This window comes from Brassica napus, chromosome C3 (assembly GCF_020379485.1).
Source record: "Brassica napus cultivar Da-Ae chromosome C3, Da-Ae, whole genome shotgun sequence".
In the NCBI taxonomy this organism is placed as follows: Eukaryota; Viridiplantae; Streptophyta; class Magnoliopsida; order Brassicales; family Brassicaceae; genus Brassica; species Brassica napus.
In genome coordinates, this window is record NC_063446.1 from 51610730 (window position 1) to 51635080 (window position 24351).

The window sequence follows — 24351 nt, forward strand, 5'->3', positions numbered from 1 at the left end:
ACGAGGTCAAGATCGTCTAAGAGCATGGCATTATTAAGCTCTTCTCGTTTGGGTAGTAATCTTCTTCGAACACCGGGGAACTGAACTTCGGCGGGAATCATGCATTATGTTCCGTATACGAGAGTGAAAGGCGTTTCTCCCGTTGCTCGCCTCGGGGTGCTGCGATGTGACCAGAGGACTCCCTCGAGTTCATCGGCCCACCTGCCTTTTTTAGCCTCTAGGCATTTCTTAAGTTCGTCAAGAATGGTCTTATTGATTGTCTCGGCTTGTCCGTAGCATTGCGGATACCTGGGAGTTGAATTTTTTAGTCGTATCTTCCATTTTTTGCAAAATGCCTCGAATCGGGTGGAGATGAACTGAGATCCGTTACCGTTTACGATCTCGTAAGGAATTCCATGTCTACAGATGATATTTTTCCGTACGAAATTTTCAACTTGGACATCTTTTATAGTTGCGTATGAGTCTGCCTCTACCCATTTTGAGAAGAAATCGGTGAGGACTAAGAGGAAACGCTTTTTCTTTGAATTGTGAAGACGTCTGGCGATGTCCATGGCCTAGCGCATGAAGGGATACGGTGACGTGATGGAGGAAAGAGCTTCTGCTGGTGACCTTCAACCGGAATGGTTTCCGCAGGACCCAGAATGAACTTCTTCCATAACTTTTCTCACCTCCTCTTCTTCCAGACACGTCATGAGTGGTCCAGAAAATCTCCATTTGTAAATTTCGTCGTCGACTGTTACGTAACGCGTGGCCTGCATTCGGATTTTGCGGGCCGCCCATTTTCTTGGAGGTAATTTTTCGTCGGTAATGTAGGCTCGAATCGTTTGCAGCCATGGGGTATCATAGCCGTAATCGGATTGTTCCGGTTCCGGCTGTACTGCCACTTCCTCTATCTCGTCGTCTTGATCCCCGATGAGGTTGACGACGATCGGTGGTCCGATACTTGGGTGTTCGATGAATTTGACCAGAATTACTCTTTTAAGACCTGGGTCGGAACTTGACGCCAGGTCCGCGAGAGCATCGTTCTGTACGTTTTCGGAACGAGGGATTCACGTAAGAGCGAAGCCGTCAAACTCTTGGGCTAGATTTTGGACTAGTTTGAGATATGCGTCCATTCTTTCGTCCCGTGCTTCATATTCTCCGCTATATTGACTTGCAACTAGCTGGGAATCACAGTAGGCGTGGATGTTGTGTATCTTCAACCCGTGAGCTAAACGCAGCCCTGCGATGAGTGCTTCGTACTCGGCCTCGTTGTTGGACGCGTGAAATTACTGCCTGAATGACTGTTCTAAGATCTCTCCGATCGGAGACGTGAGGCGAATTCCGATGCCCGATCCTTGCTTGGATGAGGATCCATCGACGTGAAGGAGCCAGGTCGAATTTGGTTCCTCAATGGTCACGGCCCCCGTTGGTAGTTCGACTAAGAAGTCTGCGAGTACATGGGATTTTGCACTCGTTCTTGGTTGGTATTCGATATCGTACTCACTCAATTCGACTGCCCATTTGGCTAGTCGGCTCGACTGACTCGGACTATGAAAAATTGTCCGTAGGGGGAAGGTCGTGAGGATGACGATCGTGTGGGATTGGAAATACGGTCTTAGCTTCTGCGCCGATGTTACGACTGCGCATGCTAATTTTTCCATTAGTGGATACCTGGATTCAGCATCCAGAAAGGTTTTGCTTATATAGAAAATATGTTTATGTTCGCCACGCTCTTCCCTGATCAGGACGCCGCTCACAGCCATTGCCGATACCACGATGTATAAGAACAAAGGTTCTCCTTCCACGGGTTTCGCGAGGACTGGAGGAGTAGCTAAGTATCGTTTCAGCTTTTGGAAAGCATTTTCGCACTCTTCCGACCATTCGAATTTTTTATTTCCCCGTAGGATGTCGTAGAAAGGTAAACACTTGTCCGTTGACCGTGAAATGAATCGGTTAAGTGCTGCGACTCTACCAGTCAATCTCTGGACTTTCCGCTTATTCTTGGGCGAAGCCATCTCGATCAATGCATCGATTTGTTTCAGATTAGCTTCGATACCGCGGTATGTCACTAGGTAACCGAGGAACTCTCCCGATGCTACGGCGAATCTGCATTTTGCCGGGTTAAGCTTCATGTTATTGGAATTTAGTTGTGCGAAACATTCCTCAAGATGTGATACGTGATTTCTTGCCCGGAGGGATTTGACGAGCATGTCGTCGATATAGACCTCCATCGTTTTACCGAGTTGTTCGGAGAACATACGGTTCACGAGTCGTTGGTAAGTTGCACCAGCGTTTTTTAGGCCGAAGGGCATTACCTTGTAGCAATAAGATATGCGATCAGTAATGAACGCAGTCTTCTCGCGATCGTCGGGATTCATCATAATTTGATTGTAACCCGAGAAGGCGTCCATGAAAGATAGAAGTTCGTTTCCCGCCGTTGCTTCGACCAGCCGATCAATATGCGGTAAAGGGAAACTATCCTTCGGACAGGCTTTGTTAAGGTCAGTAAAGTCCACGCAGACTCGCCACTTTCCATATTTCTTCTTGACCACTACAGGGTTGGCGAGCCAGTCTGGATATCTCACTTCTGTTATCGATCCGACTTTAAGCAATTTTTCGACCTCATTGTTCACTGCGGAAGCGCGTTCGGGTCCTAGCTTACGTCTTTTTTGTTTGACTGGTTTGAAAGTTGGATCGATATTCAGTACGTGACATGTTATGTTAATGTCGATCCCTGGCATATCTTCCGCAGCCCATGCGAAAGTATTAAGGTTCTTTTTCAGACAGGTTATGAGTTCTATCCTCAAGGGCTCGCGGAGATTTGCTCCGATCTCGACACACCGTTCTGGGAACGCTTCGTCGAGACATACCGTCACCACGGGTTCGCAAGTTGGTTCGCGTTTTTCTTTTAGGGCCACGATTTTACGGGATTGCCAGAAGAGCTCCGCTAAATCATGACTTCGAGTGTTTTCGTCGGAGTCCGTTTTCTTCACCTTTCTAGGAATGGTTTCGAGGTCTGGCCTTTTTAGTTTTTGTTCCACGGCGAAACACACCCGCGATACTCTCGGATTTCCCCATATTACCTCGATTCCATTAGGAGTTGGAAATTTGAGGCAAAGCTGGTACGTTGATGGGATCGCGCGCATGGAATTCAACCATGGTGTTCCCATGATAACGTTGTAAGATGCGGGACGGTCTACGACTAGAAACTTTGTGATTCTCGTCACGGTCCCAGCTTTGACTGCGAGATTAATCGATCCGAAAGCTATGGTGGTTTCTCCCGAGAGTCCCAACAGTGGGCTAGGATTTTCCACGATTTCGGATGGATCGATCTCCACCTTCTCGAGAGTATCTTTGAAGATAATATCAACCGAACTTCCAGTATCGATTAATACCCTAGCGATATCGATGTCACGGATCGTTAGCTCGATAACAAGGAGATCGTTACGAGGTTTGGCCTGATCGGTCGCTGCTCCCCCTTGAACGAGATGATGTTCGCGCATGTCGAGTTTTGCATATCATTTCTGATCGTTGAGTGGCTTTTGTGGGTTAGATTGATCCGTTCAACCCCCCTCCTTCTAGCGCCAAACTGTGGGAACCAAAATTCGCACTGTCGATTTCCGTTTAAATTAGGAAAGTAGGAGAACCTTAATTTCCCAGAGGTCCCAGATATCTGCTAATACCACACGCCAAGCAATCAGAACATGAGATAACAACGATAAAGTATAAGGAATCGTAAAAAGAGAGCAAAGAGAAGTCTTATTCCGAATTTGCATATGAGCGTTTACAACAAGGTATTAGCCTAGGCTCGAGTGTTGTCGGCGAGATTTCTAGTTTTAAAAACCCTAAGGTGGCTAAACCTAATTGAGTCACAGCTCGAAATAACAAAAACGGAAAATTGTCTAAAATCGCTCTGAGTGCTAAGTTTTCTGTCAAAAAAGCTCCCTTGTGCCTCTCGCCTAGGACTCGTTATATACTCGCTCCTAGGTCGGTTTACGCTTTTTCTCTTCTGCCCTTAAGCCATCATAGCTTAAAAATAGAGATATTTCATTTTTCCCGATCTTCGTAATTATCTTCGAAAACTTCGTATTTATCCGCGGAAACTTGACATTTATCTTTCCTTGCGAACCAAGCATAAACCGTCCTACGATTTATGGGCTTTTGGTTAAGAAATCGTAAGTGGGCTTCGAATCACGTCTTAGGTCTCTTTGGGGCGTCTTTTGACTCGAAGTGTTTATTACGGCTTCTTTCGATAAAAAAGAACTTTCCGCGTTTTTTATCGTAAAGTTCGATGGTTGACTTCAAATGACGAGAAACATGAAATGGGCTTGCCACGGTTTTTGGGAGATAGCATTAAAGAGTAGAAGAGAATGAATGGATTCGTGTCGTATCGACGCTTTAAGAAAGCACGGTTGCTACGTAGCGACCGAGCCGTGTTTGCGCTCGGTCGCTACGTAGCGACCGAGCTTCGTAGCGACCGAGCCGTGTTCGCGCTCGGTCGCTACGTAGCGACCGAGCTTCGACGAGAGCTCCGGTCGCTACGTAGCGACCGAGCTTCGACGAGAGCTTCGGTCGCTACGTAGCGACCAGCTTGTGCGCTGGTTGCTACGCGGCAACCTTGTTCGAGTCTTTCTTCAATTTTTCGTGAATGTGTTTTCTCGGCAAGATTCTTCGTAAAAATAAATCTTTTTCGAAGATTTATTTTTTCGTAAAAAAGTTCTTGCTTATTTTTTACGTACATTCAAATGTCAACTTCATCGTAACCGTTTTTGACCCCAACACCCAAGCTGCAAAGCCAAATTCTTAGCCATTAAGACTGATATGAGCAAAGCCTTCGATAGGGTTGAATGGTCCTTTTTGGAATCTCTGCTTCTCAAACTGGGTTTTGCAGAAAAATGGGTATCTTGGATCAAAATATGTATATCTTCAGTCTCCTACCAAGTCCTCCTCAATGGAGAGCCGAAAGGAAATATCTCCCCGACTAGAGGAATTAGACAAGGCGATCCCCTATCGCATTTTCTTTTTATTATTCTCATGGATGCTCTTATCTCTCAGATACAAGGTGCGGAGAGAGAAGGCAGAATCACAGGCCTGAAAATAGCTCGAGGAAGTCCCCCAATTTCCCATTTCCTTTTTGCAGACGACAATCTTTTCTTTTGTAAAGCAGAGGTCTCGTAATGTGCAGAGTGTATGAAAATTATCAACACATATGGCTGCTCCTCTGGACAACAGCTCAATGTTGATAAATCCTCTATATTGTTCGGGAACAAGGTACCCGAAGACAGGAAAGCAGAGATAAAACAGGCCCTAGGCATCATGAGAAAAGGAGGCATGGGTGTCTATCTTGGGCTACCAGAAAAAATCTGTGGGAGCAAGAAACAGGTTTTTGCTTTCATCCAAGACCGGTTACAAAGTCGTATTAACTCATGGTCAGCGAAGCTCCTGTCCAAAGGCGGAAAAGAAGTTCAGATTAAGTCCGTGGCACAAGCTCTACCCACATATGTAATGTCATGTTTCCTACTGCCGCAGGAGACTATCCGTAAACTCACAAACGCAATATCTCGTTTCTGGTGGAGTACCAAGAATAACAATCGCGGGCTTCATTGGGTTGCATGGAAAAAGATCTGCGCTCCGAAAGGGGCTGGAGGATTAGGTTTCCGAGATCTTAGAAACTTCAATCTCGCATTACTTACGAAGCAACTTTGGAGACTCTTACAATACCCAAACTCTCTCTTGGCACGAGTCCTCAAAGGTATATACTATCGTCTCTCGAACCCGTTAGATGCCAACAAAGCGAGTACCCCTTCCTACGTGTGGAAAAATCTTATGGCGGCTCAACCCCTGCTCAAAAGTGGCATTCGAAAATCTATAGGAACGGGACACAATACCCTTGTCTGGGCAGACCCTTGGCTCCCAACAACTCCGGCACGACCAGCAATAACCTGCGGCCCTTCCTTAAACCCATCGCTTAAAATCGCGGACCTTTTAGACCCTGTTTCGAAAACTTGGAAGCTTGATCGCTTACGGGAACTTGTTCGTCCTAGTGACATTCCCCTCATTAAGAGTCTCAGACCGACGCGAACTCCCAGAGCAGCAATCTACTTCTGGAACTTCACCAAATCAGGTATTTACTTTGTAAAATCTGGTTATGAACTGGCCATGGCAACAACAGAACCCTCGGAGCCTGCACAAGTCTTGGAACCTAGCATCACCTCTCTCCAAGGTCGTGCTTGAAAACTAAAGACTACCAAGAAGATCTAATACTTTATCTGGCAGGCTATAACCGATTGTGTACCGGTTTGCAACGCTCTCTCCAATAAACATTGCGGCAACGACAGGACCTGCCCGAGATGTGGAGCGGACGAAGAAACAACAAACCACCTTCTCTTTGATTGCCTGCCCTCAGTCAAAGCTTGGGCTTTGGCAGACATACCGCATGCTCCGGGATCGTTCCCGTGTAACTCAATATATAGTAATCTAGACTATGTCCTATGGCGAGTAAGGGAGCATGGGATCCTCGACAATCTCCTAGCTCCAGTCCCTTGGGTGATTTGGTACATCTGGAAAGCCCGTAATGATAAAGCTTTTAATGGCAAAGATACCACCCCACTAGAGACGATCCAACTGGCCAAGTCCAAGACGGAGAGCTGGCGCATTGCTCAAATAATTGAGAAGCCCGATGAAGAAGACGATGGAGGTGGCTGGTGCGAACCTCCTCCTACTACACCAAGAATCGGCCTGGTATGCTTCACAGACGCCTCCTGGCACAAAGACGATACTCGTTTTGGTGGAGGAATGGTCCTGGCGACCGAGGATGGGATGACGACTTATGGTTCATTCGCTAGTAACCAAGTCCTAACCCCCCTACATGCGGAGTTCCAAACTCTGTTGTGGACCATGCGATCCTCTATTCAGCTAGACCATAGCTCTGTGACCTTCGAGACTGACTGCCTAAAGCTTGTCAGTCTCCTCGAAGAAGACGACGAAGACAAATGGCCATCATTGTTGGCTGAATTCGATGAATTCCATCTTATTCGTTCTATGTTCATCTTTTGTTCTATTTCTTTTATTCTCCGTTCACAGAACGTCCGAGCCGATCACCTTACAAAAGGTGGTCGTTCTCGAGGTTTTTTGTTTTCCCATGTAAACTCTCAACTTCCAGAATGGATGGCCCTAGCAGCCAACCACCTTGAAGTTTCTTAATAATATATGTAGCTTTAGATGTCAAAATATATATATATATATATATATTATACTGTATGGAATTTTTTTTACAAAAAGTAAACTCACCTAGTACAAAGAAAGATAAAAAAAATTGTAAAAAAACAATGATTCTTTATATCTTGCCATGAAAAAATAAGCTACGAACTATCTTTTGTCAACTTTGACATGTACGAGTTTATGTAAATAAATAATTCGTGTTCCCAATGTGATTTTAATGTTGGACTAAGCAATTATGGAGGTTGGTTAGATAAAACTAAAATATAAATATTTCAAAATGATCTTTTTTGAAACACACAAAAAAAAAAAGATCATTTTGAAATATTTATATTTTAGTTTGAATGATCAATAAGTAATATCTACATACAAACTAAGAAACATGTCAATTTGATGAAATGAATGTATTACTTTGAATTAATAAAACTTCATATATAACAAGAAACAAGCCAGACAAAAAAAAAATTAATTCAATTTGATGAAATGAATGTATTTGTGCTCCTTGGATATATATAGAACACTTATTTTATGTGTAGTTATGTAGGAGATGAAAATAATATTCCATAACTAAACATTAGCCGGATTTTCATTTTCCAGCGGTGTGGAGGTGCTGTCCGGAGCTGCCATTTTGCCTCTTTCAGATCTACTATTCTCTGCGAACTTTAGACTGCCTTCATGCAATCCTTGCAGCTTCTCTTCCTCAGTCCACTCCGCCGCATAATAATGCTCTTCCTTTGATGTTCTACTGTCACTTGTTGGTCCTAAAAACATACTTCCCCACTGTGGAAAATGTATAAACGCAACCAAAAGCGTAAATATCATCGTTGTAATTCCCATCAGCGACAAACCATCTGCAGTATGGAATCTTGATGACGAGAAAAAGGCCAGTTGAGTTAGACCCGACCCAAAGTTTCCTCCTGCGCCGGTCAGTCCTGATATTATTCCTAGAGAGCGGCGCGAGACAAAAGGAACGATGCCGAAGATGGCCCCACAAGCAGCTTTTACATCAAAGGAAAAAAGCATCATGGCTAAAATAGCTATAGGAAGTGAAATGGCACGGCCGAGCCAAACACAGAAAACACCACCAGAAGTTTGTAAGATCCAAAGGGTCCATAACCTCCCTCTCATACCGAAAAACCTAGCCGACACGTCTGATGCCAAGCCACCAATAGGACGGGCGAAGAAGTTAGCCATACCAAAGCTGGCTGCTATCATACCAGCTGTATGGAGTTCGAGTTGAAACCTGATACAAGTAAAACAAAAGAAGCAAGTCAAGTTACTTGTGATGGAAGAAACTTAAATCTGAGAAAATTAGAGGTCAAGTTAAGTTGAAAGCTTATGTACGTAAAGAAAACAAATAGGTCAAGTTACTCTTAATGGAAGAAACTTAAATCTGAAAAGAATATTAAGGGATTAGTGAGACTTCAATTTTGACAGAGGTGGTTAAATTTCAATGTTCGGATATTTGTTAAATTTTCATAGAGCTATGCTAAGTTTGTAGAAAGTTAACAACTTTAAGAAAGCCAATGAATATCCATAATATTCTTGTGATTAATAACTTAAATTATAAAACTAAATTTTATTAGAATTATTATAAAATCACATTTTAAACAGGATTTAGAAGTCATCAAATTAATAAGTGTGAATTTCAAAAAATATTACAACTAAAAATTACTATAATGAATTTCCTTAAAACTGTAGAATCTATATACCAATAACAGACAAAATATATGAATTATAATAACCAACAAAAAAAAAAAACAATTCTCACTAATTCCCCGTTAGTATATTTGATATGATAATGCAATTGAACAAACGCTACAAGAATTTATCAAAATAGCTACGGACTGGCGAAGGTATTTCCGTAGCCAAATAATTTAGCGACAGAAATGGCGAAAGATAGTGACGGAACACATAATTTTATTTTTGTAGCTAAATCCGTAGCAATTCGTAGCAATCCGTAGCTATATAGCTAGGGACAGATTCCGTCGGCGATCCGTAGCTAGATAGCTACACTTTAGCTACAACAAAAGTCGTAGCCAACATTATTCTATTTAGCAACAACTAGCTACAAATACTAATATCGCTAAATAGCAACAACATTTTTATCCTAGCAAATCCGTCGCACGTTGAAAAATATCATATATCTATACAAAAACATATAATTTTTATATAATATATTTTTGTATAAATTTTATTTTATTAATATCAGTTTGTATATGTTGTTTTAATATTTGTCAATTTATTTCAAACACAAATTTCAAATTATATATATTTGTAATGTGTAGTCATTTATTATATATAAGAATGATATATTATAACTTTACAATGCATAAATTTGACAAAAATATTTTTTATGATTTATATATCCAAATATATTAAGAATATACTAGTTTAATGAAACTATTTGACACAAAAATGAAACTAATGGCTAGACATGTTGGTTTAAGTCTAATCAATTGTAGTAATTGCCAAGCAATATTGTTAGGTTAGCATTAACACAAGCTTTCTCACGTATCTACCTCTCTAGACTCTAAAATAATTATTGTGGCATTGATATCAAATCTACAACGAGGTGAAGAGTAGTTCTTTCTTCTTCTGTCCCAACCGTATCTCTATTTTCACTCCAAAGCAAGTTTAAGCAAAATTCTAGCAAAGGAGCTTCAGTCCACTTCTCTTTAACTGGCTGATTTGGATTCTCTCAGCCCCAATTATATTTTGGATCACGTGAAATCAGGTGATGGAGTTTACTTTTTTTTTTAATTAAAATATCAGGTTACATTACCAAAAGACATTCGAAGGACATAATCATTTTAAATTAGTTAACATATGATTGCAGGTGGTGTAGTTGCTATTCTCAAGGGGACAAAGAAATAAAATCTTGTGTTTTTGATACCCGTGACAAGGAAAGAAATTAGTTCACAATATAATTATCAGTCCAACGTACGGTTGCACACTGGTCTTGGTAAATTTCCTGAATTTATCTTCTTCATTTTTTTGCTTTTGTTTCGGTATTGTTATAATCAACAAAATATTATTTTATTCTTTATTTTTGCTAATTAAAGTTTTTTAAAACGTTATATAAACAATTTAAAGAATAGTTTCATTATTTACATATCTATATGTCTTGTGAACGTAGTAAACATTCTTTAAAGAACAATTCATTATTTATAACTAAAAATATTTCTTCCTTTAGGTAAAATGTCATACAACAACAATATTTTTCAAAACAGAGCATGGATGTATAAGAGATTTGATACAGTGACTAATACCATATCAGAAAAATTTCTCAATGGTTTAGAATCATTTTTGAGATTCGCTCAAAACCAACCTTCATACAAAAACAGAGGAGATCTATTGTGTCCATGTTCGAGGTGCTTAAATCGAAAGCGTTTAGACGCAGATATGGTGGGAAATCATTTATATGAAAGGGGGTTTATGGATTTCTATTTTATATGGACGAGCCACGGAGAGCAGTGTGGCTATTCTGGTGAAGCATCAACAAGCAACATTCAAGATCATGTTGATGAGGGCACAAATTCTCCAGTGGAGAACATGATTCATGACGAATATCAGGAGACTAATATACCATACGGTGGATCTGATGAGAATGTTTTTGAGGAGCCATCTGGAGATGCAAGTATATTCTTCAAGAGATTAGAGGATGCACAACAACCAATCTACGAGGGTTGTGCTGAAGGGCTTTCTGGACTATCATTGTCTTCACGACTCATGAATATAAAGACTGATCATAATCTGTCTGAGGTGTGCATGAATGCAATCTGTGATGCGTTCACCGATTATCTACCAGCGAATAATCGAGCTCCAAAATCATATTATGAGATTAAGAGGTTGACACGGTCGTTGGGATTACCGATGCACAAGATAGATGTTTGTGAGGACAACTGCATGTAGTTCTGGAAAGACAATGAGAAGTTACTGAAATGTCGTTTTTGTGGAAAAGATAGGTATAAACCAAAAGCAGAAGGTGGAGGAAAAAACATCCCTTATCAGAGGATGTTTTATATGCCTATTGGAGATAGGTTGAAGCGTTTATACCAATCAGAGAGGACTGCATCACACATGAGATGGCATGCAGAACATTTGTCTCCCGAAGGCGAGATGCATCATCCATCAGATGGGGAAGCATGGAAACACTTCCAGAAGGTATATCCTCAGTTTGCTTTGGAACCTAGAAATGTTTATCTCGCCTTATCGACCGATGGTTTTAATCCTGGAGGAATGCATAGTCAAGATCATTCTGTGTGGCCTGTTATAGTCACGACATACAATTTTCCACCAGATATGTGCATGAAGAGAGAGAATTTGTTTCTTTCTGTTTTAGTTCCTGGTCCTAAGCATCCAAAGAAAAGTCTGGATATCTACTTACAGCCGTTGATTGAAGAGTTAAAGATTTATGGACAAACGGCATAAACACTTATGATGTGTCGAAGAAACAAAATTTTGTGATGCGAGCAGTCTTGATGTGGACGATAAGTGATTTTCCAGCATATGGTATGCTTTCTGGGTGGATGACCCATGGACGACTTGCTTGCCCATATTGTCTTGAAGAAACAGAATCTTTCTGGTTAAGAAATGGGAGAAAACATAGTTGGTTCGATTGTCACAGGAAATTTCTCCACGAAGATCATCCTTACCGTAGAAATGTGAGGAGTTTCACAAAGAACAGATCAGTTAGAGAACTTCCACCTTCGATTTTGAGTGGTGAAGAAGTTCTTTACGAGAGAATCAACCAGATTGATGGGTTGAAGGGTTCAATTGTTTTGCGGAGGTAATGGACATATACCTCGCGATATCGATGGTTATGGTGATTATCACAATTGGATAAAGAAGAGTATTTTCTGGGAGTTGCCGTATTGGGAAAATCAGTTGCTTTGACATAATCTCGATGTTATGCATATTGAGAAGAATTATTTTGACAATATCATGAACACGGTATTGAATGTGCCTGGGACGACAAAAGATAATTTTGCAATCAAGGTTAGACTTACCCGCTATTTGTAACAGAAAAGGATTAGAGGTGACAGAAGATGGGAAGTTGCCATTTCCGGTTTTTAGATTATCAAGTGAAACAAAAAAAATATTTCTCCGATGGTTGAAGCGAGAGATTAAATTTCCGGATGGATATGTTGCGGATATTTCAGCTTGTGTGGATGAAGAAAATGGGAAGCTTGCGCACTTAAAAAGTCACGATTGTCATGTTATTATGCAACGTCTACTTCCGATAGCCTTTTCAGAACTACTTCCACGAGAGGCCCATAAAGCAATATCAGGTACTTAATATATTTATATTATCTAGTTTCGCATACTAACTTTGCTTAACTTATTTTACATCAGAACTCTGTTAATATATTTTATTTAACATAACTTTGTGTACAGATATAGCGCTATTCTTCAGAGATATTTGTGGAAAGACTTTGAAAAAAAGCGATGTCGAAGTAATGAAAGACAATATTGCTGTGAAGACTTGTAATCTAGAAAAAATATTCCCTCCATCATTCTTTGATGTGATGGAACACCTTCCCGTTCACCTACCTTACGAAGCTGCATTAGGAGGCCCTGTTCAGTTCAGATGGATGTATCTATATGAACGACAAATGAATCATCTGAAACAGAAAGCAAAAAACAAGGCAAAATATGCTGGGTCAATAGTTGCTCATTATATCACAGAAGAAATCTCCCAATTTTCTTCTTACTATTTCGCAGCAGATGGTCGAGGTACACATCATCATCAGACGACTCAAGGTGAAATTCAGTTCACATACGATTACCCAGATGTTCCTAGCATGTTTCAGCCTATTGGAAGGGTAAGTGGTAAATCTAAAGAAGCATGGTTAACCGAAGAAGACGCTCACATCTTACATACATTTCTTCTGCTCAATTGCGAAGAAATCGAACCTTATGAGAGGTATATACAAAAATCATATAACATAATAATAATTATTATCTAATAAAACAAATAATATTAATTTTTTTTATCATAAATGTAGGTTGTATGAGGATTATATGCGTATACACCAACCAGGCATTACAGAAAAAGAGTTGACATTTGCAAAAGAAAACGATTTTGCATATTGGTGTAGAGATTATGTAAGTTTTAAATCATATTTTCTTAAGTAGAATAAGCTAGCTATATATTAGGCATTGATATTTAATCAATTTGAATCTATTACAGATCAATGATGTCGAACATAAGGATCCAGGAAACTCTGTTTCTTTGTGGTTGCTTGAGTTTGTCCAAGGGCCAAAGCGACATTATAAAACATGGCCAATGTTTATCTCAAGGGGATACAAATTTCACACATATGATCATGGACAACACAAGAAAACGATGAACTATGGAGTTTGTGTTCGAGGATCACCAGACTCAGAGTTCTACGGTATTATAAACGAGATATTTATGATCGAGTATCATGGCGCTGTCGGTCTTAAGACAATGGTTTTTCGGTGTAAGTGGTTTGACCAAACAATTGGACAAGGAGTGCGGAGACACCCTTCTGGCATTGTTGATATATGTCCAAAGAAACACTATCAGAAGTATGATCCTTTCATTATAACTAATCAAGCTGATCAAGTATGTTATATTCCTTATCCTCGTATTAGACAACGCAACGAAGAATGGTGGGTATGTTCAAAGGTCATTCCACGTGGTGTTCGATCATCCCCGCAAATGATTGATTTAGCTCTACAAGATGACAACTACAACCAGATTGTTGCACCTGTTGATCTATTAGATGTAGCGGAACATGCAGTTGATGCTGAAACCGATGATGAAATGGAATTAGATGATCCAACAATAGATGAGGAGCCTACACTAGAAGATCACTATGAAAGTCCAAATGATGGTTCTTACGGATCCGAATAATTTCAGGTACACAAACTTTTATATATATATATATTGATATAGTGAAGTTTTAGAATTTATCATAAAGAAGTTTTAATTTTAGAATTGATTACAATTAAAATATATACAGAATCTAACAAATTATAAGGCATACTCGGGTCTTATTGCCTTATTGATTACTTAATGTAATCAAATAAAGAAATGCGAGGAATAAATCATCAATTGCTCCATATAACGAGGGATTTGCCGCTTGAGAAATCTTTTTTAACCCCAAAATTGTGAAGCCGCCCAATTATTCACCAAAATTTTTAGTCTCCGCCATAAATATTTCCCAAATCTCGGACAAGATATTTTCTTTCTAAAGTCTCTTCTTCTCCGCCAAAACTCTCTTCTTCTCTGATAAATACCCCCCTAATTCCACTTCTCCTTTACGAAAAATAACAGAGCCTCTCTCAATATATCAAGGTTCTTCTTCCAAAATCTTACACTTTAGGTTTATATTTTCTAATAGATTTGGAGTTAATTGCTTATACCAGTCTATTTAGGGTTTATATTTCGAAATCGATGTGATAGTTTTATCTCAGACACTGTACTAATGTCTTTGAAATCCTTGTAGTATGCAACCACCAAGAAGAGGAGGTTTCCCCCCAAGAGCTACCGCCGGACGAGGTGGACCCAGTTTCGTGAAGAACACAAACCCTTGTGCTCCACCGGGGTTTCCACTGCGAAGCATTGAGGAACTACTACAAGCACCTGTACGAAGAAACCAGCCAACTCTCCACCCTGAGAAGAAAGATGGTGCTCTTTGGTAAGATATACTTCTGACAGCAATTTATAAATTTGTAATAATAGTTTCATTTACTAATTGTTCTGTTTCTCTGTGATAGGATATCAATTGACAATGAGGTCAAGTATGATATAAAGAGGGCTTTTTCCAACGATTTTGAAGGACCTTGGTTGAATCTCAGTCTGGTTCCTCCAGAGCAGCAAGACAAGTGGTGGTCTGATTTTGTGGTAAGATTCATATTGGTTGTTTCCCTTAACTACCTCTTGTTTAGATTAGATCTATTTTGACATCATATTTTGCTTTTCTTTTTTGTTCCCAGCAAAAGTATTACTGGGATTCAGACCACCATAATTTGGTGAAGGCTCTTTGGACAAAACAACTAAGGAGAATGATCTCAAACAACATCAGCAAGGGAAAGACAAACAACAAAAAGCCCAACTTTGTCTCTGATAACAACTGGAAGTTGATGTGGCGACACTGGAGCACTCCTCAGGCACTTCATGTTAGCACCACAAACTCCAAGAACAGGAAATCAGAGCGTGATGGAGATGGTATACATCAACACATCTCAGGTTCCAAATCTTATGCCAAGATCAAATATGAAATGGTATAATAAACTTATTCTTATTGTCTTATTCTATCTATTTACGTTTCTATATTTTTCTTGTGGGTCTTTTAATCCATTTGCCTTATGTATATAGATGATGGAGTTGGGTGAGGAGCCAGCTATCACTGACCTGGTGCGGAAGACTCATATGAAAAGTGACGGCACGTTTGTAGACAAGCGTGCAAAGAGGATTATTGAAGAAGTTGAGTCTATTGTTGTTTCAGAACACCCCTGCACTGATGAGACTGATAGCCAAGGCTCCAACTCAGAAGCATCAATCACACCAGTTATGAGAGATGAGGCTTTTTACAGGGTAAATGTTAGATTATTTTATAGCGAGCTACCACAAAATAATCTAACATTTACCCTGTAAAAAGCCTCATCTCTCATAACTGGTGTGATTGATGCTTCTGAGTTGGAGCCTTGGCTATCAGTCTCATCAGTGCTGGGGTGTTCTGAAACAACAATAGACTCAACTTCTTCAATAATCCTCTTTGCACGCTTGTCTACAAACGTGCCGTCACTTTTCATATGAGTCTTCCGCACCAGGTCAGTGATAGCTGGCTCCTCACCCAACTCCATCATCTATATACATAAGGCAAATGGATTAAAAGACCCACAAGAAAAATATAGAAACGCAAATAGATAGAATAAGACAATAAGAATAAGTTTATTATACCATTTCATATTTGATCTTGGCATAAGATTTGGAACCTGAGATGTGTTGATGTATACCATCTCCATCACGCTCTGATTTCCTGTTCTTGGAGTTTGTGGTGCTAACATGAAGTGCCTGAGGAGTGTTCCAGTGTCGCCACATCAACTTCCAGTTGTTATCAGAGACAAAGTTGGGCTTTTTGTTGTTTGTCTTTCCCTTGCTGATGTTGTTTGAGATCATTCTCCTTAGTTGTTTTGTCCAAAGAACCTTCACCAAATTATGGTGGTCTGAATCCCAGTAACACTTTTGCTGGGAACAAAAAAGAAAAGCAAAATATGATGTCAAAATAGATCTAATCTAAACAAGAGGTAGTTAAGGGAAACAACCAATATGAATCTTACCACAAAATCAGACCACCACTTGTCTTGCTGCTCTGGAGGAACCAGACTGAGATTCAACCAAGGTCCTTCAAAATCGTTGGAAAAAGCCCTCTTTATATCATACTTGACCTCATTGTCAATTGATATCCTATCACAAAGAAACAGAACAATTAGTAAATGAAACTATTATTACAAATTTATAAATTGCTGTCAGAAGTATATCTTACCAAAGAGCACCATCTTTCTTCTCAGGGTGGAGAGTTGGCTGGTTTCTTCGTGCAGGTGCTTGTAGTAGTTCCTCAATGCTTCGCAGTGGAAACCCCGGTGGAGCACAAGGGTTTGTGTTCTTCACGAAACTGGGTCCACCTCGTCCGGCGGTAGCTCTTGGGGGGAAACCTCCTCTTCTTGGTGGTTGCATACTACAAGGATTTCAAAGACATTAGTACAGTGTCTGAGATAAAACTATCACATCGATTTCGAAATATAAACCCTAAATAGACTGGTATAAGCAATTAACTCCAAATCTATTAGAAAATATAAACCTAAAGTGTAAGATTTTGGAAGAAGAACCTTGATATATTGAGAGAGGCTCTGTTATTTTTCGTAAAGGAGAAGTGGAATTAGGTGGGTATTTATCGGAGAAGAAGAGAGTTTTGGCGGAGAAGAAGAGACTTTAGAAAGAAAATATCTTGTCCGAGATTTGGGAAAGATTTATGGCGGAGACTAAAAATTTTGGTGAATAATTGGGCGGCTTCACAATTTTGGGGTTAAAAAAGATTTCTCAAGCGGCAAATCCCTCGTTATATGGAGCAGTTGATGATTTATTCCTCGCATTTCTTTATTTGATTACATTAAGTAATCAATAAGGCAATAAGACCCGAGTATGCCTTATAATTTGTTAGATTCTATATATATTTTAATTGTAATCAATTCTAAAATTAAAACTTCTTTATGATAAATTCTAAAACTTCACTATATCAATATATATATATAAAAGTTTGTGTACCTGAAATTATTCGGATCCGTAAGAACCATCATTTGGACTTTCATAGTGATCTTCTAGTGTAGGCTCCTCATCTATTGTTGGATCATCTAATTCCATTTCATCATCGGTTTCAGCATCAACAGCATGTTCCGCTACATCTAATAGATCAACAGGTGCAACAATCTGGTTGTAGTTGTCATCTTGTAGAGCTAAATCAATCATTTGCAGGGATGATCGAGCACCACGTGGAATGACCTTTGAACATACCCACCATTCTTCGTTGCGTTGTCTAATACGAGGATAAGGAATATAACATACTTGATCAGCTTGATTAGTTATAATGAAAGGATCATACTTATGATAGTGTTTCTTTGGACATATATCAACAATGCCAGAAGGGTGTCTCCGCATTCCTTGTCCAATTGTTTGGTCAAACCACTTACACCGAAAAACCATTGTCTTAAGACCGACAGCGCCATGATACTCGATCATAAATATCTCGTTTATAATACCGTAGAACTCCGAGTCTGGTGATCCTCGAACACAAACTCCATAGTTCATCGTTTTCTTGTGTTGTCCATGATCATATGTGTGAAATTTGTATCCCCTTGAGATAAACATTGGCCATGTTTTATAATGTCGCTTTGGCCCTTGGACAAACTCAAGCAACCAAAAAGAAACAGAGTTTCCTGGATCCTTATGTTCGACATCATTGATCTGTAATAGATTCAAATTGATTAAATATCAATGCCTAATATATAGCTAGCTTATTCTACTTAAGAAAATATGATTTAAAACTTACATAATCTCTACACCAATATGCAAAATCGTTTTCTTTTGCAAATGTCAACTCTTTTTCTGTAATGCCTGGTTGGTGTATATGCATATAATCCTCATACAACCTACATTTATGATAAAAAAAATTAATATTATTTCTTGTATTAGATAATAATTATTATTATGTTATATGATTTTTGTATATACCTCTCATAAGGTTCGATTTCTTCGCAATTGAGCAGAAGAAATGTATGTAAGATGTGAGCGTCTTCTTCGGTTAACCATGCTTCTTTAGATTTACCACTTACCCTTCCAATAGGCTGAAACATGCTAGGAACATCTGGGTAATCGTATGTGAACTGAATTTCACCTTGAGTCGTCTGATGATGATGTGTACCTCGACCATCTGCTGCGAAATAGTAAGAAGAAAATTGGGAGATTTCTTCTGTGATATAATGAGCAACTATTGACCCAGCATATTTTGCCTTGTTTTTTGCTTTCTGTTTCAGATGATTCATTTGTCGTTCATATAGATACATCCATCTGAACTGAACAGGGCCTCCTAATGCAGCTTCGTAAGGTAGGTGAACGGGAAGGTGTTCCATCACATCAAAGAATGATGGAGGGAATATTTTTTTCTAGATTACAAGTCTTCACAGCAATATTGTCTTTCATTACTTCGACATCGCTTTTTTCAAAGTCTTTCCACAAATATCTCTGAAGAATAGCGCTATATCTGTACACAAAGTTATGTTAAATAAAATATATCAACAGAGTTCTGATGTAAAATAAGTTAAGCAAAGTCAGTATGCGAAACTAGATAATATAAATATATTAAGTACCTGATATTGCTTTATGGGCCTCTCGTGGAAGTAGTTCTGAAAAGGCTATCGGAAGTAGACGTTGCATAATAACATGACAATCGTGACTTTTTAAGTGCGCAAGCTTCCCATTTTCTTCATCCACACAAGCTGAAATATCCGCAACATATCCATCCGGAAATTTAATCTCTCGCTTCAACCATCGGAGAAATATTTTTTTTGTTTCACTTGATAATCTAAAAACCGGAAATGGCAACTTCCCATCTTCTGTCACCTCTAATCCTTTTCTGTTACAAATAGCGGGTAAGTCTAACCTTGATTTCAAATTATCTTTTGTCTTCCCAGACACATTCAATACCGTGTTCATGATATTGTCAAAATAATTCTTCTCAATATGCATAACATCGAGATTATGTCAAAGCAACTGATTTTCCCAATACGGCAACTCCCAGAAAATACTCTTCTTTATCCAATTGTGATAATCACCATAACCATCGATATCGCGAGGTATATGTCCATTACCTCCGCAAAACAATTGAACCCTTCAACCCATCAATCTGGTTGATTCTCTCGTAAAGAACTTCTTCACCACTCAAAATCGAAGGTGGAAGTTCTCTAACTGATCTGTTCTTTGTGAAACTCCTCACATTTCTACGGTAAGGATGATCTTCGTGGAGAAATTTCCTGTGACAATCGAACCAACTATGTTTTCTCCCATTTCTTAACCAGAAAGATTCTGTTTCTTCAAGACAATATGGGCAAGCAAGTCGTCCATGGGTCATCCACCCAGAAAGCATACCATATGCTGGAAAATCACTTATCGTCCACATCAAGACTGCTCGCATCACAAAATTTTGTTTCTTCGACACATCATAAGTGTTTATGCCGTTTGTCCATAAATCTTTAACTCTTCAATCAACGGCTGTAAGTAGATATCCAGACTTTTCTTTGGATGCTTAGGACCAGGAACTAAAACAGAAAGAAACAAATTCTCTCTCTTCATGCACATATCTGGTGGCAAATTGTATGTCGTGACTATAACAGGCCACACAGAATGATCTTGACTATGCATTCCTCCAGGATTAAAACCATCGGTCGATAAGGCGAGATAAAAATTTCTAGGTTCCAAAGCAAACTGAGGATATACCTTCTGGAAGTGTTTCCATGCTTCCCCATCTGATGGATGATGCATCTCGCCTTCGGGAGACAAATGTTCTGCATGCCATCTCATGTGTGATGCAGTCCTCTCTGATTGGTATAAACGCTTCAACCTATCTCCAATAGGCATATAAAACATCCTCTGATAAGGGATGTTTTTTCCTCCACCTTCTGCTTTTGGTTTATACCTATCTTTTCCACAAAAACGACATTTCAGTAACTTCTCATCGTCTTTCCAGAACTACATGCAGTTGTCCTCACAAACATCTATCTTGTGCATCGGTAATCCCAACGACCGTGTCAACCTCTTAATCTCATAATATGATTTTGGAGCTCGATTATTCGCTGGTAGATAATCGGTGAACGCATCACAGATTGCATTCATGCACACCTCAGACAGATTATGATCAGTCTTTATATTCATGAGTCGTGAAGACAATGATAGTCCAGAAAGCCCTTCAGCACAACCCTCGTAGATTGGTTGTTGTGCATCCTCTAATCTCTTGAAGAATATACTTGCATCTCCAGATGGCTCCTCAAAAACATTCTCATCAGATCCACCGTATGGTATATTAGTCTCCTGATATTCGTCATGAATCATGTTCTCCACTGGAGAATTTGTGCCCTCATCAACATGATCTTGAATGTTGCTTGTTGATGCTTCACCAGAATAGCCACACTGCTCTCCGTGGCTCGTCCATATAAAATAGAAATCCATAAACCCCCTTTCATATAAATGATTTCCCACCATATCTGCGTCTAAACGCTTTCGATTTAAGCACCTCGAACATGGACACAATAGATCTCCTCTGTTTTTGTATGAAGGTTGGTTTTGAGCGAATCTCAAAAATGATTCTAAACCATTGAGAAATTTTTCTGATATGGTATTAGTCACTGTATCAAATCTCTTATACATCCATGCTCTGTTTTGAAAAATATTGTTGTTGTATTACATTTTACCTAAAGGAAGAAATATTTTTAGTTATAAATAATGAATTGTTCTTTAAAGAATGTTTACTACGTTCACAAGACATATAGATATGTAAATAATGAAACTATTCTTTAAATTGTTTATATAACGTTTTAAAAAACTTTAATTAGCAAAAATAAAGAATAAAATAATATTTTGTTGATTATAACAATACCGAAACAAAAGCAAAAAAATGAAGAAGATAAATTCAGGAAATTTACCAAGACCAGTGTGCAACCGTACGTTGGACTGATAATTATATTGTGAACTAATTTCTTTCCTTGTCACGGGTATCAAAAACACAAGATTTTATTTCTTTGTCCCCTTGAGAATAGCAACTACACCACCTGCAATCATATGTTAACTAATTTAAAATGATTATGTCCTTCGAATGTCTTTTGGTAATGTAACCTGATATTTTAATTAAAAAAAAAAGTAAACTCCATCACCTGATTTCACGTGATCCAAAATATAATTGGGGCTGAGAGAATCCAAATCAGCCAGTTAAAGAGAAGTGGACTGAAGCTCCTTTGCTAGAATTTTGCTTAAACTTGCTTTGGAGTGAAAATAGAGATACGGTTGGGACAGATGAAGAAAGAACTACTCTTCACCTCGTTGTAGATTTGATATCAATGCCACAATAATTATTTTAGAGTCTAGAGAGGTAGATACGTGAGAAAGCTTGTGTTAATGCTAACCTAACAATATTGCTTGGCAATTACTACAATTGATTAGACTTAAACCAACATGTCTAGCCATTAGTTTCATTTTTGTGTCAAATAGTTTCATTAAACTAGTATATTCTTAATATATTTGGATATATAAATCATAAAAAATATTTTTGTCAAATTTATGCATTGTAAAGTTATAATATATCATTCTTATATATAATAAATGACTACACATTACAAATATATATAATTTGAAATTTGTGTTTGAAATAAATTGACAAATATTAAAACAACATATACAAACTGATATTAATAAAATAAAATATATACAAAAATATATTATATAAAAATTATATGTTTTTGTATAGATATATGATATTTTTCAACGTGCGACAGATTTGCTAGGATAAAAATGTTGTTGGTATTTAGCGATATTAATTAGTATTTGTAGCTAGTTGTTGCTAAATAGAATAATGTTGGCTACGACTTTTGTTGTAGCTAAAGTGTAGCTATCTAGCTACGGATCGCTGACGGAATCTGTCCCTAGCTATATAGCTACGGATTGCTACGAATTGTTACGGATTTAGCTATAAAAATAAAATTATGTGTTCCGTCACTATCTTTCGCCATTTCTGTCGCTAAATTATTTGGCTACGGAAATACCTTCGCCAGTCCGCAGCTATTTTGATAAATTCTTGTAGTGTTTGACTAATTTATAAAACTGTGATTTACTTGCTTCATTTAGTACCTTGGTTAATTTGTCTTTGGAAACGTCTCCTTTCTTCTGCAGAGTACTTAGGTTTCCATCAGGAAGATCTTGTCCAAGAGTGAGCACTAGAATCCCCATGATGACCTGAAGAAAGCCGGGGATGAAGAACGCGATCCTCAATGCCGTGAAAGGAGTGGCTCCAGCGACTTTGATGACGTGGAAGACCATCGGCATGAGTAACTGAGTCACGCCTCCTCCCACGTCTCCCCAACCACCGGCACATCCTTTGACGAGTCCAATGATCTTTCCAGTAAACATCACACTGGTCCAGTATGAACATGACACAAAGGTGGCTAGACAGAAACCGATCAAGAACCGGACGGATAAGTAGCCACCAGCGTCAGCTACGAAAGACATGCTGAACACTGCTGGAGCCGACAGCATTAGGTTCCGTACCTGTGTTTATTTTATAATTTTATTGGTTAATTAGTAAAATGTAGATTTAATTTTATTTCTAGTCGGAGACCATTTAAATTAACCGTGGAAAATGTGATGTATATGTGGATAATAAAGTTTAAGCATAAATCGCGAGATATGTATGATGTATTTTCCCATCATGATTTGGATTGTTCACATTGGTGGATCCTATATCTAATGCATGTGTACAGTATGTACGTTATGTACGCTAGATATTATATATTCAAAATGGTTTCACCATTAAACTAATTCTGTTATAAATATAAGTGGAGTGTAGGAACTTTATAAGTACCTAGCCCCGAGCAAGTCACAAACCGCTCCCATAGCAAGCCTTGAAAAAATGGCCCCGGAAACGGAGGCGACTCCTGCGTTTACTATATCAGTTTTGGTCAAATCAAGATTGTCCCTGATGATGGCAACGAGAGGTGCGGCGGCAAACGTTGAAGTAAAGCAAGTGAAGAAAGAGATCCATCCTAAGTGGAAAGCTCTCATGTGTGGTTTCGCAAATGACAATGGTTTGAACACTTTTGATTTATGTTCTGAGTCGACTGGCAAGGCAAACTTAGCCGTTGGATCATCAGACTGGAGGTCCCAATAGATCCTTCTTCTTCATTACGGTGAGCCATTATTGTTCCCAAGGAATTGGAGAAGAAGCGTTGTTCGTCTTGTTTTTCTCACGCCTTTGCTTTTACTTTTGTTAGATTTATTTTTTCGTACCATATATATAGCCGTAGAAATGTCGGATGTTTTCTTTTGTAACCGAGAAATGTAGCATGTTCCTTTAAGAAAATTAAAAAAATATTTGATGGAAGATATATATGGGTAATATGGGAGTACTACCAGGCCCGACTCATCGTTTGTGCAAGTTTTAGTTATACATGTGTCACGCTGCAGGTCTTTCAATTAATAAAAATTGCAACTTGGTAGACCTGACGAAGACATAACAGACTGCTAACCGTCGATTAGTAACTCTCTATGATTAAAATTATTTATTTATTTTTTCTAAAATCCAATAGACATCCATTGAAATATGTCTTTAAACAACAAATAAAAGTAAAAGGTGTCGCCTTTTCAAACACTCCTTTCACCAGAAAACCTTTTCACCCCATAGTTTTCTCCTTTTTGTGACCTGACTTCAAAATCAATATGTAATTATATAATACGAAACAATTATAATAAAAAAATTACAATTGTCACTTTTACACAGAGTGGTTAGAACATGGTTAACACTAAGAGCCCAATTGGGTATCTTAATGATTTTTTATTAATTAATGGTAGTTAAGAAA

The 24351-nt window shown here is 38.8% G+C and overlaps 2 protein-coding genes and 1 long non-coding RNA gene across 3 annotated transcripts; all 3 read right to left on the reverse strand.

Moving 5' to 3' along the window:
* Window positions 1-7583: 7583 nt before the first annotated feature.
* On the reverse strand, window positions 7584-9784 carry LOC125583999 (high affinity nitrate transporter 2.6-like). Its single transcript, XM_048751699.1, has one exon. The coding sequence runs from the start codon at window positions 8413-8415 to the stop codon at window positions 7768-7770; it is 648 nt and encodes a 215-aa protein (XP_048607656.1). The 5' UTR covers window positions 8416-9784; the 3' UTR covers window positions 7584-7767.
* Window positions 9785-15845: 6061 nt separating this feature from the next.
* On the reverse strand, window positions 15846-16915 carry LOC125583159. Its single transcript, XM_048749755.1, has 5 exons — window positions 16725-16915; window positions 16519-16645; window positions 16139-16426; window positions 16006-16044; window positions 15846-15914 (listed from the first exon to the last, which is right to left on the reverse strand). The coding sequence occupies exons 1-5, from the start codon at window positions 16913-16915 to the stop codon at window positions 15846-15848; spliced, it is 714 nt and encodes a 237-aa protein (XP_048605712.1).
* A 4415-nt stretch (window positions 16916-21330) lies between these two features.
* On the reverse strand, window positions 21331-22155 carry LOC125584000. The gene is made up of 2 exons (XR_007321011.1): window positions 21658-22155; window positions 21331-21555 (listed from the first exon to the last, which is right to left on the reverse strand). It is a non-coding gene; the product is annotated as an uncharacterized LOC125584000 (long non-coding RNA).
* Between the last annotated feature and the right edge of the window lie 2196 nt (window positions 22156-24351).

Excerpts from the sequence above, each read along its gene's own strand:
- LOC125583999 (XM_048751699.1), bottom strand. The coding sequence starts at position 8,415 with ATGATAGCAGCCAGCTTTGGTATGGCTAACTTCTTCGCCCGTCCTATT.
- LOC125583159 (XM_048749755.1), bottom strand. The coding sequence starts at position 16,915 with ATGCAACCACCAAGAAGAGGAGGTTTCCCCCCAAGAGCTACCGCCGGA. Across the intron at positions 16,427-16,518 it reads AGTGGTGGTCTGATTTTGTG|CAAAAGTGTTACTGGGATTC; the intron begins GTAAGATTCATA and ends TTTTGTTCCCAG. Across the intron at positions 15,915-16,005 it reads AGCCAGCTATCACTGACCTG|AACACCCCAGCACTGATGAG; the intron begins GTGCGGAAGACT and ends TTGTTGTTTCAG.